Here is a 16,238-nt window from a genome sequence, read left to right on the forward strand (position 1 = left end):
ATTTTTATTATTATTTATGGTAGGAAGAGGAGATGAGGAAAAACTGGGCTGAATCTGAACAGCCTGACGATTCATCTATTTAATATTTAGCCAGTTAAGAAAGGTGGTTGTAATCTTTGCAAGGCAACAAGATCTTTGCTTTCCCTAATAGCTTAAAAATAACTTTGTACAAGACAACTAGAAATCTTGCCTATGGATGCAAATTTCATAGAAAACAATGTTAAGCCTTGAAAGTGGGTAAAATATGTCTTCAATTGAAGTCATTTATTCTGTCGATACACTTCTACAACATATATACTTTTAACCTGCTCAGATAAAGTGAAATTTAGCAAAATATCCCCTCCTGCCCCCAATCTAACATGCCATTTTAAAAACAGCACAAAAGAACAAGGAAACTGAATGTTACTTTGAGCTATCATTAGTGAAACACAAACATCAAATAAAAACAGTTGTTGTTCCACCAGAAGATAAGTTAAATTATTTCCACACAATAGGAATTTCACCTCTTGTCACTGAGGATGTAGTAGGAGTTGCATTATTTGTCAAACCAAATAAAGATGCGTGGGCTGACTTTGCTGAAATACAAAAGAATTGAAACTTATTTGAAGGCGTTTTCAAGTGTCCCCTCCCACAGAAGCGATTGTAAGTTGTCCGCTCCTAGCTAGAGCCACACTAATATTTACAAAATGGTTATAAATCTTTGAAGACATTTTTGCCCATTTTGTACAAAGAAACAGGAGTAAACGGTGTTTTTATACGTGTTATGTTCCATTAGTGAAACATTTATTACTTTACATCATGAAGATCATTTGTTTTCTTTAGAAATGAACTACCCACCACTACAAAGGAAAACTTCATGACAGCATTTCCTAGAGAAAAAGCTTAGGTGCCTGTCTCCAAATGATCATTTCTTTTTCTGAAACTTAGCTCTTCATAGCTCAATTCTTATGAATTCTTTTGTGTCTTTTCTTTGATTGTCAGTTTTCTTTCAAAGTTTTTTTATTGATTCAGAGAAATGAGCTCTGGCCTCTTTAATGTAGCAGTCGATTGTGTCTATAGAGAGGGTGATAAAAATGGCCAGGCAGGCGCTGCTGTGGCAAAGCCCTGTTTGACTGTCTCACACAGGACATTTCGAGGTTTGCACCCTCAGACCCCCCCGCCCAATTTCAGTAGCTGGAATATAAGCAAGTATCATTCCCAAAATCAATTTATATACTAGATTCCATATAAATAAATAGTGTTTGTCAAAGGGTCAGGCTTTTTCTTGGCCTTCTACTGGGATTGTTCAAAAGATAAAGGCAGAGTGATCTGCTTGCAAGTGTGTGTGATTAACACAGATAGACTTCCAACTGAGACATTTTTTTATTCTAAATATTTGTTCAAATAGTACCAGACAATTTGAAATCAATAAACTGTGTCAAGTGGCAAGGGCTGCAGCTGTTGAGAAATGAATAAGGTGTGTCGTGCCGTACCACCGGGCTGCTTGACTGTACGACCATGAAGGACAATTTGTGGTCTTAATCCTTTACATTAACTACAAACACCAGCCACGGTTACAACTGTTCAAAACTACTCTCAACTAGTTAAGACCAGGGGGACTAAAAAGGTGAAATGTGGCCCCCAAGGCCTGGGAGCACGTTCCTAAGATCGGCTGGAGAATTCTACAAATATACACATAAATACATTAAGAGGAGGATAAATAATCAGGGAAACGAAATGAATCGCTTCAAATAATAAATACAGATCATTTAGTCCAGTGCAATCCTTACGGGACTGGAAGAAGCATATAAATTAAGATCTCCGAAACTAAGCTAGATGCGGGCCAGGCCCAGGTCTCTCCCACTCTGGTCCTTCCGCAGGGCGCACTGCCGACGACGGGTCTCAGACTTACCTTCGGGACACCATTACCAGACTAGAGTCCCTCGATCCGCAGTACATGGCACTGTCAGGCTTGCAGGGGAGGATCCTTGCGGCTGATTTATGGCGAGTCACCCGTAGGAGGACGCGCAAGGAGGGGAGGCTCCATAGCCTCTGCCTCTGCCGCTGGAGGAGACCTAGGAATCGGGCCAGACCAGAGCCAGGGAGGAGGTCCCCGAGCTGCCCCGCGGGCCCTGCCCGCCACCCCCACCACCAAAGCAAAAGAGGTATTTACGCCGCCGCAAGTTCGGCCTGCGGCGACCGCTACAGGTGTGTCAGTTTGGGGGCCTCGGGCAGGCGTCCCTGAGACGAGTGGTGGGCCGAAAGATCTGTGTAGGTGGGATGAGGGTCGCATGGTCCGTGGTGGTGGTTGCCAGGAATTTGCGCAGCACAACTGTAGTCCACGCTGGCCGAAGATGGGTGCGAGAGGTGGCCCAGGTTGAAGACGGGCCCGGAAGCTGGCGCCATGGAGTCGACGAAGTTGCCACCCACGTACACCGGGCTGCCCTGCAGGTTGGCGCTGGCGAAGCCGCCTCCATTGCTCGCCATGGGGTGGGGCTCGAACTCGGGCGCCGCGTAGCGCTTCTGCTGTGGCAGGCAGCTGCTGAGCGGCGCCGTGTAGGCGGCCAGGCCGTACATATTGGGCTGCGATTTGGTGAAAGCCGGCGGCGAGGGTGCGTCGTAGGCCAGGCCTGGCACGGGGGGCAGCTGCCCAGAGTAGGCCACGTGGCCAGCGGCGCCGCCGAGCGGCGGGCTGCGCTCAGGGGATTGGCCGGCTGGCGAGTGCAGGATGCCCTTGGCCTTCTGGTCCTTCTTGTACTTCATGCGCCTGTTCTGGAACCAGATCTTGATCTGGCGCTCCGTGAGATTCAGCAGGTTGGCCATCTCCACGCGGCGCGGCCGGCACAAGTAGCGGTTGAAGTGGAATTCCTTTTCCAACTCCACCAGCTGCGCACTGGTGTATGCCGTGCGCACCCGTTTGGACGCCGGGCCTGGCGGGCTCTTGTCCTCGCAGCTCTCTCCTAGGCAGGGAGGGAGAGAGAGGGAGCGCTGAGGGAGGGGGTGGAGACCCCCAGGAATGAAGAGGGGTGCTTCCCTGGCTCTACTGGCCTCCACTCTTCCCTCGCCTCCGACCCTGGCAGTGTGGGAAAGGGGCATTCCAGAGGTGAGAGTCCAAGTGAAAACTGGCACCCCCACCCCGGTCTGCCTATCAGCTGCACGTGAAACCTGCATCTGCCTTCTGAAGTCTTATTCTTTCCGCTCTCCCTGCCCCCTACATCTCAGCCCATCATCTCATCTCAACCCCAAGGCCATGAAGGACTTTCTAATGAGAGACAAGGAGCAGCTGGTGATGCCTCGCTCTAAAAAAGAAGGACCAGGCTTCTCTCGGAACACTCCTCCCAGCCTCTGCTGCTGAGGGTGTGAGCGGCTCACCGGTTTAGGGGTTGGCCCCTGGGCAATGCACCTACCCAGCAAAGAAAGGGCATGGGGATCTTACACCCTCCTCCAGCCCGGCTGCACCCAGAGGTGGGGTGGTGATAAACCCAAAAATATTGTCTTGGTGTTTCCGGGGTTCCAAGGCCAGGCTGAAAGCATTTTGAGTGTGGCAGTGCTGGTGTAGTGGCCTCAACCCAGGCTTCCACCACCCCTGCCACCTCTCAGCTGCTTGTCCACTCCCTCACTGGGAAGACAAATGGATTTCTCCTGGGAGGGAGGGCCTGAGCCCGAGCTGAGGAGGGAGGGGGAGAAGGAGCTGGCAGGCAGGAAGACACTCTCCCCCTAGGAGCAGCAGCCCCAGCGAGCTGCAGGCCAACCAGAGACTGGATAACAAGCCACATCCCAAGCCTCAAAGTAGCCCTGGACCTCGAAGCATGTTCATCTATCTGAAAATAAACTGCAGCAGAGAACATAAGGCCAAAAAAGGAACCAAGCAATCAGAGAAGACAGAGGAGCAGGTGTCAGCTCCTGGTGATTCCCATCTTCTTCCATGTGCCCTAGATGGACCTAGAGAAGATCTGCTCAACCCGAGGGTCTCCTCCTACGCAGAGAGAAAGCCCAGGATGCTCCTTTTCCCCAGAACTTCCTCTCCATCTGCAATATGCACCTTCCTCTCAAGCATTTGCTGACTGGGTGAAAAGGGCTGAGATGGGCAAGTAGTTTCATGATTATGCCTGATAGGCCCTGGAATCAGACTGGTTGCATTCAAATCCACTACCTTGCAGTTTTGTCAACTGGGTCAAGTTGCATATTCTCTCTAATAGTTTCCTTATCTATAAAATGAGGCTGTCTTACATACCTACCTTAAAGTGATCTTTGAAAAATTAGATAATGCTTGTAAATTACTTAGTGCGATTCTTCACAGGGCACTCCAAGACTGTAGTTTTTATTGATTCATATGATATGGGTTATATAACCACCTGCACTTGAGATATCTGTCTCCAAATTTTGTTCCTTTTCTTTCTCCCTTTTCCTATTTTCTTTTTTAAAGACAGGGTCTCACTATGTTGCCTGAACTGGCTGGCCTTGAACTTCTGGACTCAAGCATTCCTCCTGCCTCAGCCTCCCCAGTATACCACTGTGCCTAACTCTGTGTTCATTGTCTGAGGGCTGTTGGGTTGAGGAGTGAGCTGAGTCATAACCAGCAGCCCAGGAAAGCAGATAACACATTAATATAGTGAAGAACTTTCTATTAATAAACATGAGATCTGTTCATCAATGACACCAGTAGCCTGGAATGGAAGTGAGCACCATATTCCCACAAGGCTAAGACTCCAATCAAAGACAATAAAAAGGAAGGATATTTCTGCACGAGTAGGAGTCTGGACAAGTCTTCCAAGGTTGCTCTTAGGTCCCTGAGTCTCTTGGTTCCTGGGTGACTGGGGCTTCCTGGGGCCAGTCTATAGGAAACTTGGTCCAGGAGTGACCCCCTCCCTCAGACAGCTACCTGCAGTGGCACAGCTGTTCTTCTGCTTGGAGTTCTGTCGGGACTCTTTCATCCAGGGGAAGATCTGCTTGCTGATGGTAGCTGAGGAGTTGGATGCATTGGGCCCACCCTTGGCCTTCTTGGCGGGCACTCCACCTCCAGGATTGGTGGGTGAGGATGGGGGCAGGGTGGGTGGTGGAGGAGGGGGTTGTGGTGGCTGCTGCTCTGAGTTCAGACCAGGAGGCTGGCTGCCACCACCCCCACCCTGGCCGTTCCCAGTGCCAGGTCTCATGCAACTGCCATTGAGTTCAGCCCCCTTGTGGGCTGGGGCTCGCAGAGGTGCAGAGCTCTGGATGGAGCAGGCAGAACCTGGGTAATCAGTGTCCAGGGAGTTGGCGGTAGCAGGGGGTGGGTAGGGCTGATGAGGGGTACCATAGCCATAAGTGTCAGTGGCTTTGCTGTAGCTATAGCCTCCGAAGAGTCCTGGGTTTTCATAGTATGCAGCCTTCTGCATTGTGCACTCAGGAAGTTCCAGGGCCTGCTGACCCTGCTCAAATAACATTGACTACCACTGTGTCCTTCACCACCACTTCCAGTGTCTGCGAAATCCTGAGAGAGCTGGGCCAGCCCCCAGGCTCCAGGTGACCTGCCAGGAAGAAAAGTGAGAGGCCCCAGAGGGACTGTCATTGGCAAGACCAGTCAATGTAGAAGGACTAGCCCAGGCTCTCTGCTTCCCACCCACCTCCTGGTGGGGAGAGATGCCTAAGGTTCTGGATCTGGGGTTTTACAGAATTCAACTTATTTGAACCCTTGGAACAGTCAGAAAGAATTTCTCCTAAGTATAAGAAAAGACCTTACCTTCTCTGTAGCTCAACTCTACCATATGGAAGGGGCTTTCTCCTACCCACCCCCATCAATTTTCTTTCTCCAAAGTTGTCAATTTAGCTTTTGAACCTGCAGGAAAAAGCACTTATGGCCTCATACATTTTCCTGGCTCATTCTTCCCCTAAATTGGGATGTTATTACAGGCAAGGACTGTCTTATTCATCTGTATATTCCCAACATCCATTACAATGCCCTGCATGTAGCAAATGCAATAAATGCTTGCTAAATAAATTAATTACTGGATTAATCTTTGGGTAATCCCAGTGTTTTTGTTTGTTTGGCACTGGAAATAGAACTCAAGACCTTGTGCATGCTAAACAGATACTCTTATCACTGAGATATAGCCCTAGCCCATAATTCCAGTATTTTAACTGGCCAGAGGAAGTAGTATAACACTCAGAACCGCCAGAGCTCCCAAAATGAAAGTTTCTCCCCCACCTGATTTCACAATCACAGCATCTTTCCTGGAGACCCAGATAGCCACTTTTTGAAGACAGGGTAAAAATCCGCCCAGTTAGTTCTGTGGGTCAGCACTGTGAAATCTACGATGTAGAAAACTAGGAGATAAAAACCAAGGAGAGGACTTAAAAACCCCAGACTTATTTTGCTGCTAAAAATGTTTTTCCTTCTGTCTACATTTCTCTACAGCCTTTACTTTCTCCCTTCATTCTTTTTAAAGGTATGCACTGGAAATGGGTGAAGACTTACAGTTTGAAATTCATGCAGTATAAGTGAATGGAGAATTTTTACATTATAACTTTATCATTTTTACCCTGGATCTATTACATAAATAGATCTCTCTATTATTGACCTCTCTGCATCACGTCTTCCACCCCACCTCCCACCCCACTCAGCCAATGAGAGAATCTCTCTTGACATGATGAATGGACCTAGAATTAGAAAAAGAAGCTCAGAAAAATTCTACCCCTTTTGTATCCTCTGATTCCTGATGGGAGTTCTTCTCAACCTCCCTCCCTTCTTCTTCTGAAAGGCTCCTAAGGAGTTAAAGTATAACTAATACCATTCAATCACTTTTGTCTGGTTGATAAAGAAAACTTACAGGTCAGCTCCTTGGTCTTAATTCTTGATCTCATCTGTCAGGAAACTTTCCTTTCCAGAATCTCTCCCTAGCTTGATGTCCACTGTGGTCATCATGATGGACCATATTATGTGGACAGTTTATGTGTAGGTAACAAAATCACTTCTCCATGCACCCACTTTTCTTTTTTTTGTTGTTGTTGTTTTTTTGGTACCAGGGATCGAACAGCTTTTCTAACAACTTTAACCAAAGGGCCAAACCAATTTATAAAATTCTTCAAATTAGCTTTGTTTGGTACTATTGTTGCCCATTTTGTTTTAGAATACAAATGAATATGCCATTTATCTTGAGAAGAGATGGGTCTTTAAAGGAGACTATAATACTAAGATATTATGTTGTGGGAATTGTTTCAATTGGTCTTCATAAATGTGTGCAGCTAGGATCTTTACCTAAGCTCTAGACCAGTTCTTTCAATTAATTTTCTGTATCAGTTTCTGACTGTTAAAATTATGGAATATGAAATGGACAGCTAAATTTTCATCCTTTGACTAATATTTACATGTGTTTGCCCCCAGGCCAAAGGACCTGCCACTCTGGGTTATTTAAGTTTCAGTGATTTTCTGGGATCCTGTGTTGAGCCCTAAGCCTCTGCACGTCTAAATGTTAACCGTAGACACCAGAACTTGCTACTGCTTCTGTCACTCCATCAACAACTGTGGAATCAAAACATCTTCCGGCCTCCCAAATTGATCAAGTTTATCTTGATAGGGGGACTGGTCACATTAAGAGATTCTTTATAAAATGAACAGGCTTATGGGACAGATGATTTCACACACACACATATACACACACACACACACTGTAGCACTTTCCTAGAAAAAGCTGTGTGGACTTCAAAGGTTGTACACATTCGAAGTAGTGTCCCATGTAATCAATCTGTTCTCCCGACTGCAATGTCTTAAGGAATTTTTAGGCCTACTTAATGATGATCCACTATCTTAGTATCCATTTCCCCAAAACCAAAGGCAGCAGCTTAATTGTCCTCAAAAAGCATGGCAGGAACACAGTGCCCCTAAGAAGCCCCTTCTCCTAAAAGCAAAAGCTAAGAATATTATTGTGAAACTTTTTTTAAAAGGGGCTTCTTTCCAGAAATCCCTACTCCTTGTGAACTCTGCTTGAACCTAAAAAGCAGGAACGGGTCATAAATCACTTGGACAATGGTCAACTGTTCAGTGGCTCATCTTTTCGCTCACCACCCACCCACCCAGGCTTTCTTTTCTCACCCTTTGGTACCTTTGCTCATTTGGGTTCTAAGACCCAAATGCCTTGGGGTGAAGGTGAGCCCTTAGCAGGGGAGGGGTGGTAGAGAGGGTGCGGCCCCTCCATCTTCGGTGGTCCTTTCCTCTGCTTCCTCCTCCTGTCCAACCCTTACTCCAGGGAGTGGGATCCTGCAGTGCAGCTACCCCAATCCCTTCCCGCATCATCCCCTACCCCTCTGGGGCAAGGGACACCAAATGGGTCTGGCTAGTCCTTTATCCAAATCCCTAAGTCCAAGTCAGCTCGGAGACCTAACCGCTGGCCCCGAAGAGGGAGCCAAAAGGTCTCCAGCCATAAGGAAGGAGTCCTCCGAGCCATCACCGCCTGCTTCCGCGCTTCCTGGCGGTGCTAGCCAGCCGCGCCTTCTGAAGCAGCCAAGCCCCGATACTTGCTCACTGCACTTAATTCTGCCCAGGATCAATACCTAATATGATACCGAATAAATAAAAGGGGCTCACAGCGGCCAGGGGACGGGGTTATTAAGCAGCTGGAGCTCTCACGGTGCATATCAATGCACCTGTCATTGTGGTTTGTAACAAAATTTATGACTGCGACCATGGCGGCAGTAAACGCTTCAGTAAGGAATGAAAAGAAAAACACTTCCCAAGGCCCGGCACTTTTCAGAAGTGGAAAGCAGGCTCCGCGTAGGAGGCAGCGCAGCAAAAGAATTCCCTACTCCGCACTTTTCCCCCACTGGCGCACCCCATGAGCAGCGGGATTATATAGAGCGGCACCGGTCTCTGCGAGCAGCTCTGCTCGGCAGCCTAACGCAGGACAGGAGACGCAGCTTCACCCGAGGACTGAAGACCCGCTGCCCGCCTGGGCCTCGGACCCTGGGAAGGCTCCAAGGACACGCAGAGGCCCGCGGTGGCCGTGGAAAGGCGGGTGGGGGGGTTGCTTGCAAAGGGAAGAGGCGACAGTCTCTCGCTGTGCCTAACACTACAATTATAGTAAATCATGGATGGGTACTGTCGCCGCCGTGCAAGTTGAAAGATAAGGGGAAGGCGATTGCGCGCTGGTTTCACCAGTTTCTCTAAAGAATTTCTAAGGTTCCACTGTTGGCCTCTGCTCTTCTTGCTTTGCCTAAACCAGGGCCGCAGAAGCCCACGGATGTCTTTTTCGTGGCCAAGAATCTCCCTGGGCATCAACGACTCTCCTCTCCCTGATGTCTTTGCTACTTCAGGTTTTGGAAAGTACTCTTTTTTCGAGTTTGCTTCTGAGAGGGTTTATTTACATCTTGCCCCATTTCCCTTGTCTTTCAGCCTGAGCCTCTTTGCCCATGTGGGAAGCTGTGGATGTGCATTTAAATCACTCTTATTTAGCCCAGATAACTCAATACTGTAATACACCCTGCATTTAAGGCACTGGGCTCACCCCCATTAAAGCACCATAAATTTGAAGACCGATGATCGGTTATCATGTAACAGGCAGCAGTTCACACTGAGGTGATCCACTTCAAAGCTGCCCTTTGTTTTATGTCTTGATGTATGAATCCCCGAGATGGCTACCTTGAGTTGCAGGAAAAATGGAAACGTACTTGAAATTATTTTTAAAAATCACCCCACTCACCACAATTTTTGTATGTGTGTTTTCTTGAATATTGTCTCTAATTCTTTTTGTAGGCTCTTCGGTCTCTTTTGATTACTCTGTGGAGGCGGATCTGGAACAAAACGGAAAACTCAATAGCAGCCGATTCTTTTCTTACAACACGTCGAGGAGAAGCCTTACCCCCTTTAAGGGTGTCTTAACCAATGTGACTGTTGTATAGGTGTCCACAGCCATTCCAGATGCCTTCTCCCCAGCAGAAAGAAGAATCGCTGGCTCCTAGGGAGCCAGAGGCTTTGAACACCAAAATCTTTGACAGGATGGGGGAGAGCATGGACCCGAGCAGAGTGCTGGGTCGCTGGCCAGTGCGTAAGCCAAGAGGTCCAGAGGTCTAGGGAAAGCAACCCGCTTTCCTCCTACCCCAAACAAGCTCCAAATGCTCCTGGTCCCAAGCCCAGACTGTGTAGAATTGAGGTGGGAGAGAGGCTACAGTTTAGGGCAACAAGAAAGGGGGGTGGATGCACTTGGCAGGATTCTAGTCCCAGGCTACACAGCAAAGAGGGTGCTGGTTTGCACATATCTTTATCTTAGATGATTTCCTCAAGTTTATTCAAATAAGTGGCAGCCATACTCTTGGCATGAGCTGGCCACTCCTGTGTCAGGACTAGGCTGCAAGCCACCTAAGAAACAAGCATGCTTTCCACCTCCGCCGGCAAACACAGACCAAGCTGCCCACCATTTCGGCTGCTCGGCTGGGGTTAGCTCCTGATCAGGTGGAAGGAGAGAGACACAGTCTCCCTCTTGCATCTACCCTATGTAATTTGTCGACTCAGTAGTTTGCAAACACTAAATTGCACCCAGCAAAGCCCCACACAAAGCGTTCCCTTTGCTTCTAAAGACCAGAGCGAGCAGCGTAAGCCTTTGAAGTGACCTTTGGCTCGCGCCGCAATAACTCACCCCTTAATGAACACCCAACGGAAGCGCCTCAGAGAGATCGCAGCCCGGTAGGGCTCCTAACTTCGCGCCCCAGCTTCAGCTTCCCAGACGACCTGGGCCCAGGGGGCCTTGCTACTCGACAGCTCTCCGCCCCATCCCCCAGCCGGCTCCCTACCCTGCAGCTCGGTTGGGACCAGCCGGAGGGCGACAGAGGCACAAGGTAACAGGGCTCTCAAGCTGGCTGTCCGAAGCTGCTTAGTATAATACATTCGCGTGGGCAGATGTCAACTTTCGCCTCTTGATTTTTATTTATTTTTGGAAAAGGGTTCTTTAGAAGTAGGAGAGATCCCTTAGAAGAAGAGTTAAATTGGGAGGCCACCTAGGGCCGAGATCCCCCCCAGTGCCTCTAGCTAAATTTTGTTTCCAGCCTCGGAAGAACAGGGGTAAGTTTGTGTCTGGATGTTTTGGGGTGCTTGAAGCGGTGCGCTCTGAGCTATGGGCACTGGAGGCGTGGGAAGGGGAAAAGAAAAAGGACTCCAAGTTGGCCAAAGTTATGCCACCGGAAGAACCCCCCAGTGCCTTCTCACACAGGCCCCACCACTCAGCAGTAGCCCAACTTTGGCCTCTTGTGTATCCCAGTTCACAGGCTTTAACTTTGGCGGCTCTGGTGTAATATTCTTTCTACAGCCAGAAACTGGGGGAGCAGGAGGGAGCCCTGTCTGGGAACTGTCAACTAAGAGCTGGTTCCAGGGAGCCCCTGGCTCCATACCCCACCCATACCAGCACCCCTGGAAAACTCTTTAAGATAGGGCCAGCTTGGAGCCTCGGTGGGGATTATTGAAATTTTCAGGGAAGTTATAAGTGAGTGCTCCATGGGGCCAAATGAAATGCTGCTCGAAGTAATTGGATTCAGCTGACTAAGCTGGCAGGCGCGCAGCTCCAAGGCAGTGAGTGAAGAAAAATGTCCACAGACTTTAAGTTCTGATGGAGCCGAGCTCAGGCAATTGACAAAACAACTTTACTGCTCTCCTTTGATGGCAAGGCCTCTGGAAATTAGCCCACCTCCCACTGGGGCCTGTCCCAACAGAAGCTTAGGGAGTGTTCCTTGCTTTCTGAGGTCCTTCTCCACGGAGGTCCAGTTGGGTCCACCCCAAGAGCCTCCAAGAGCGTGGACTCCCTCAGGCTTATGGAGCCACTCACTCTGGCCTTGGCAGGGAAACAGCCAGGATAGTTTGTCCTCTTCTTCCCCAGCCAGGAGCCCAGGAGAACACGTAAACAAAAGGATAGGTGGGATGTGGGACCAATATATGATTTAGCTTTCACTCAGGATTCTTTGGGTGAGAGGGACCCAGAAACATTAAACATTTCCTCTGCAAAACCTCTTTTTTTTTTTTAATTGCAGCAAAACCCTAGATTGGTGAGAAGTGCAGAGAAGTCTCCCAAACACTTTAGGGTAGTTTAGGGGTTCTTTTGAATTTGAGGTGGGGAGATCTGTAGCATTTTAACTCCCAAGGAAAACATAACAAGTCAGCAGCAAGAGGTAAAGGCCGAGTGTGTGGAGATGGCTCCCAGCACAATGCAAAGAGTTGGCTGGCCACCGAGTTTATTTTAAATACATATAAATCAACATGCCTGTACCCAGCCCAGCAGCCCAAGACACAAAATTAATATGATGTTCCATCTTATTTTGGCAGTGACAGTGTAAAAAAAAGTTTTTTTTATTCATTTCATTTTCAGCCCATTCACATAACTGCACATTTATCCTGAAAATACCAACTCCAACCTCCAATCCCCTCACTGGACTCCTCCTCAAACTGCCACCACCACCCGCAATCCTGCCACCAGCCACCCTCCAAGCCTGGCAAGGCAGTGTTCTCCTAACCTTTTGGTAGGCGGGGAGCGTCCCCACAAAGTGCACACCTCGTTGCGATTAATCACAGTCTTCCTCGATGTATATGTAGAAGTGTATCTAAGTCTACGCGGACTGCCTCACCAATTGGCAATAATCAAGATCACAGATTACACAAAATAAATCATATTTACTATCCCACTCAGGGCAACAAGCAGCACCGTGCCCAAAGATTTCCATTTTGTCATGCAATTGCTTACCTGGATCCCAATTTATCATAAACCTGGTGTCCTCGGCCTCGGAGTGGGCGCCGGTGGGGGGCAGAGCTAGCCTTCCCCCTTTGTCTGCAGACAACACCGTCCCAACCCTGGTCTTGCGCGCTCGCAGACGCGGCCATATACCCGAGCACACGGAATTCCCGGTAGAACGGAACCAGGCTGAGGTTCAACTACCAATAAACGCAGGAGGTATGAGTTCGTAGTCCCCGAGCTGGCTTCGCCTGTGCTGCGCGCAGGTCGGTCCGCCCGCCCGCCGGTCCACTCCCAGGCCCACAGTGGCGGCCACTCGCGCCCCCACCCACTCCTGGGTTCCTGCCCAACCCTCCCAGGCCCCCCAGAGCTCGGGGTTTGTTTTTCTTTCGGAACGTGGTCGTTTCTGGATTTGGAGAGAGCCCTGGAAACCCCCTCTTAGTCGGGAAATACAGACGCTGCCTTCAAATGCGAGCATATTTGTTCACGTGACCCCGAGGGAAGATTGTACTGATTGAGGCTGAAACTTTCACGCCATCCAGCCCCGGAGCCCAGCCAGGCCTGGGGGCTGGGAGGAGGGGCGTGGGAGGCGTGGGACCTGGGCATCCTCCTAGGGACAGCCACGGGTGGGTGTGGGAACGAAGGAAAGCCTCTATCCCGCAGCCTGGGACCTACCCAGCCGCAGCCTGGCCGTAGGAAGTGGGATGAGGGCTTGAAGAGTCCCCGCAACGACCTCTGACCCTGGCCAGCCTTCCGCCACACTGGTCAGGGGGTTGGAAATTTTAGAGGCTGCCTCATACTGGCATCTCTGCGAAAGGCTGTGAAAAGGCAGCAATACAGGGTTCCCCTAGATCCCTGGAGAACCTGGTGCTCCGCATCGCATCACCACGGCACAGCATGCACCGCAGTGAGGCACCTTCTCCTTTGCCAGGGAGGATGCCCCAGCTCTCCGTCCCCAGTGAGACAGTTAAACTATAGCACCAGGCAGGCTCTGGCTGAAGATAGGAGCTGCCTGCACCGTCTTAGCCAGTCACCCCACTATTCCTTGGGGCCTTGGCTCGGTCCTAAGGCTCTGCAGGCAAACCTCCATTTCTTAGCCAGAAAAGGAGCCTAGCAGCTGGCCAGGACCCTTTCCAAGCCCTTGCATATCCCACCGGGGTGGGTCCTGGCCTGGAGCCTCCTAGGCACTGAGCTGCTGCCTTGGCAACCTAAATATCTCCAGATCTGTGTGGTGCCAATGGATCTCACAGGCCCAGCGACAGTCAGGGCACAGTTTCCCGCTTCCTGCGGTGCCTCTAGGAAAGCGAGGGGGCATGTGGAACCAGTCCTGGCCAGGCTTACCTGGGGCAACAAGGAAACTTCTATTTGAGAAATCTTAAATCAGGACAGGATCGCAACACTGTGCAAATGGTTGGGTGGAATTCACGGTACCAATTCTGCATATGGGAAGAATGAAGTACACCTGGGCCAGAGGCCAGTCCCCATCTCCTGGCTTGTAGTGTGAGGTCCCACGAACCTCCACCAGCCTGGCCCACACCCCAGAAACCCACACTAGGGAGGCTCTGCACACCAGCTCCACTTCTCAACAGCACCCGCACAAGAGTGGAGGGAGCTGATGCCGTATCACTGTTTGCAAGGTACTACCCAAAACGTGAGCACCGAAAGGAAATGAAGTCCTCCAAATCCTCCCCACTCCAGAGGTGTGGGGAGGTTCTGGAGGGCTCCTCGAAGAAGGCTTGAGTCCCCAGAGCTGTCGCCGCCGAGCCGAGCTCCTTCTTTTGTTCATTTGTCCAGACCAGGACAGAGGCCCACTGATGTCTCTCAGAGCTGGACCATGGGTGCCCCCACGGCACCCTCATCCCAAGACCCCTCCCCCAAACCTCCTGCCTGTGGCCCAGCCTGTGGCCTGAGGCAAGTGTTAATCCCAAGTCGAAGAGCGGGGGGCTGCTTTTCGGGAATTTGTCTCCAGGAAAGGATCTAAGCCTTCTTCAATCGGAGCATATGTTCATAGAGCAATAAACCGGAAAGATTTACAGTCCTTGCCTGGCCCCCAACAGCCTCACACCCTTTCAGGAATTACTTACGATGATTTATCACAACAACCCGGGCAATTGTCACTCTGATAAAATAGCCCCGGCCAGTGGCTGCCAAGCCCAGGCCTCGGGCCGCTGCTGTTGGCTACCGGGTTGCCAGTGGGGCTGCGGAAGCTTTTTGTGGGTTCCTCTCTTGGCCTACTAGGGGATGTCTGGGTGGGTATAAGTGCATAGCGGTGGGAGGAGAGCCCATTCTCATTGAGAAAAATGCAAGCAGCTCAGAGAAAGCGCCTGGAATCTGCACCGGAGTCACTTGCTAAGCACATAAACATTTGTCATCTTTGAATAATTGAATTAATGTGTTATTGTTTGAATGTATAATTCATAACGGAGGAAACTTTGTTTCTGTCCCGACGAGGAAATATACACACACCTAAAAAGAAATGAAAATACACAATCCCAAAACTACCTTCGCAGCCAGACAGCTCGAGGTCGGCGGTATCATCCGCAAAGCTAATGGAGGCCACTCACAGAGACAGAGGGAAAGAGGCAAATAAAAAGACACTCTAGGTCCTCCTGGGCACCTGGGTAGGACCTGCGTGAGCTGGGGAAAGAGGATCTACTGCTACCCCAAGGCCCAGGTCCCTGTCCAGCCAGGGTGTGGATGGGGAAGCAGCAGAGTAGCTTTCTGGACACCGCTGAGTCTAGAAGCGCAGGTAAAAGGGGCTGAAGTGGAGCGATGAAGCCGCAGTTGCCGGGCCTCCCCACCAGACCCCTCTCCCCGAGGCTCCCTGCGCCCACGGACCACCTTGCTTTTGCTTTTATTTTTAGATCTTCAAAAAATAAAAATGGAATAAAAATCCAAAAATAAAATGGAAAGAAGTAGAAACTCTTGGCTGAGATTACAGAAGCAGCAGAGCTTGGGAGGGGAGGGAGGAGAATGAGAGAAGCAACTCGGAAATCATTATCTGTTGGTTAAAACCTGCCTGGGGTAAAATTTCAACTCGATTTTATAGCCTTCTATTATGACGCAAGGAAAAATTTACGACCCTCGTTTGAAAAGAGGGCCAGGGCCTTTTCTCGCCGGTGTAAGAATAGGCGGCAGATGCCCTGACAGCGACCATTGTTCCCGGTAGACACAGGCGACCGGGCAACCTCGGCCCGCGTGCGCCAGGCGTGTCCCCAGCCGGGCCGGTTTTTCACAACTCCTGTTGTCTAGGAGCAGGCTGCTTGCACCGAGCCCCTCACCCCTCGCACCCGAGCCCCTCGCACACCCTCTCATCCTCACGCACACGCCCTCCCTCTCTTTCTCTCTCTCACACTCGGGCGCTCAGTAATTTTTCATAAGTGCAAAGCTTTGCTGAACCAAAGGTCACCATCCAAGCCACTAACAACTTCTCGCTGGCGCGCGGTTCCAAATCGGGAAGCAAAGGGGAACTATTTGTCAGCGACCCTGACAGCTAAGTTCATTAAGGATTTAAATCTGATGAAATAAAAGTCGCCAAAATATTTACCTGCCGGCCGCGCTCCCCGCGCCCGCCGCCGG

General features: G+C 50.0%; 1 protein-coding gene across 3 annotated transcripts in view; it reads right to left on the minus strand.

The window, feature by feature from the left end:
- Hoxd3 (homeobox D3) overlaps positions 1-16,238 on the minus strand; it is a 20,636-nt gene continuing 4,398 nt past the window's right edge. The window contains exons 1-5 of one of the 3 annotated variants that reach the window (XM_033756308.1): positions 12,672-16,200; positions 9,651-9,741; positions 5,699-6,282; positions 4,862-5,486; positions 1-2,939 (exon numbers count right to left, since the gene is read on the minus strand). In XM_033756308.1, coding sequence (XP_033612199.1) covers positions 2,182-2,939; positions 4,862-5,402 — 1,299 coding nt within the window. In that variant the 5' untranslated portion in view covers positions 5,403-5,486; positions 5,699-6,282; positions 9,651-9,741; positions 12,672-16,200 and the 3' untranslated portion in view covers positions 1-2,181. Of the gene's footprint in view, positions 2,940-4,861; positions 5,487-5,698; positions 6,283-9,650; positions 9,742-12,671; positions 16,201-16,238 lie in introns of those variants that run through there. The other 2 variants (XM_033756306.1, XM_033756307.1) reach the window with 2 other exon arrangements.

The sequence above is a fragment of the Fukomys damarensis genome, unplaced genomic scaffold (genome assembly GCF_012274545.1).
Source record: "Fukomys damarensis isolate Sample0158 unplaced genomic scaffold, DMR_v1.0_HiC HiC_scaffold_26, whole genome shotgun sequence".
NCBI lineage: Eukaryota > Metazoa > Chordata > Mammalia > Rodentia > Bathyergidae > Fukomys > Fukomys damarensis.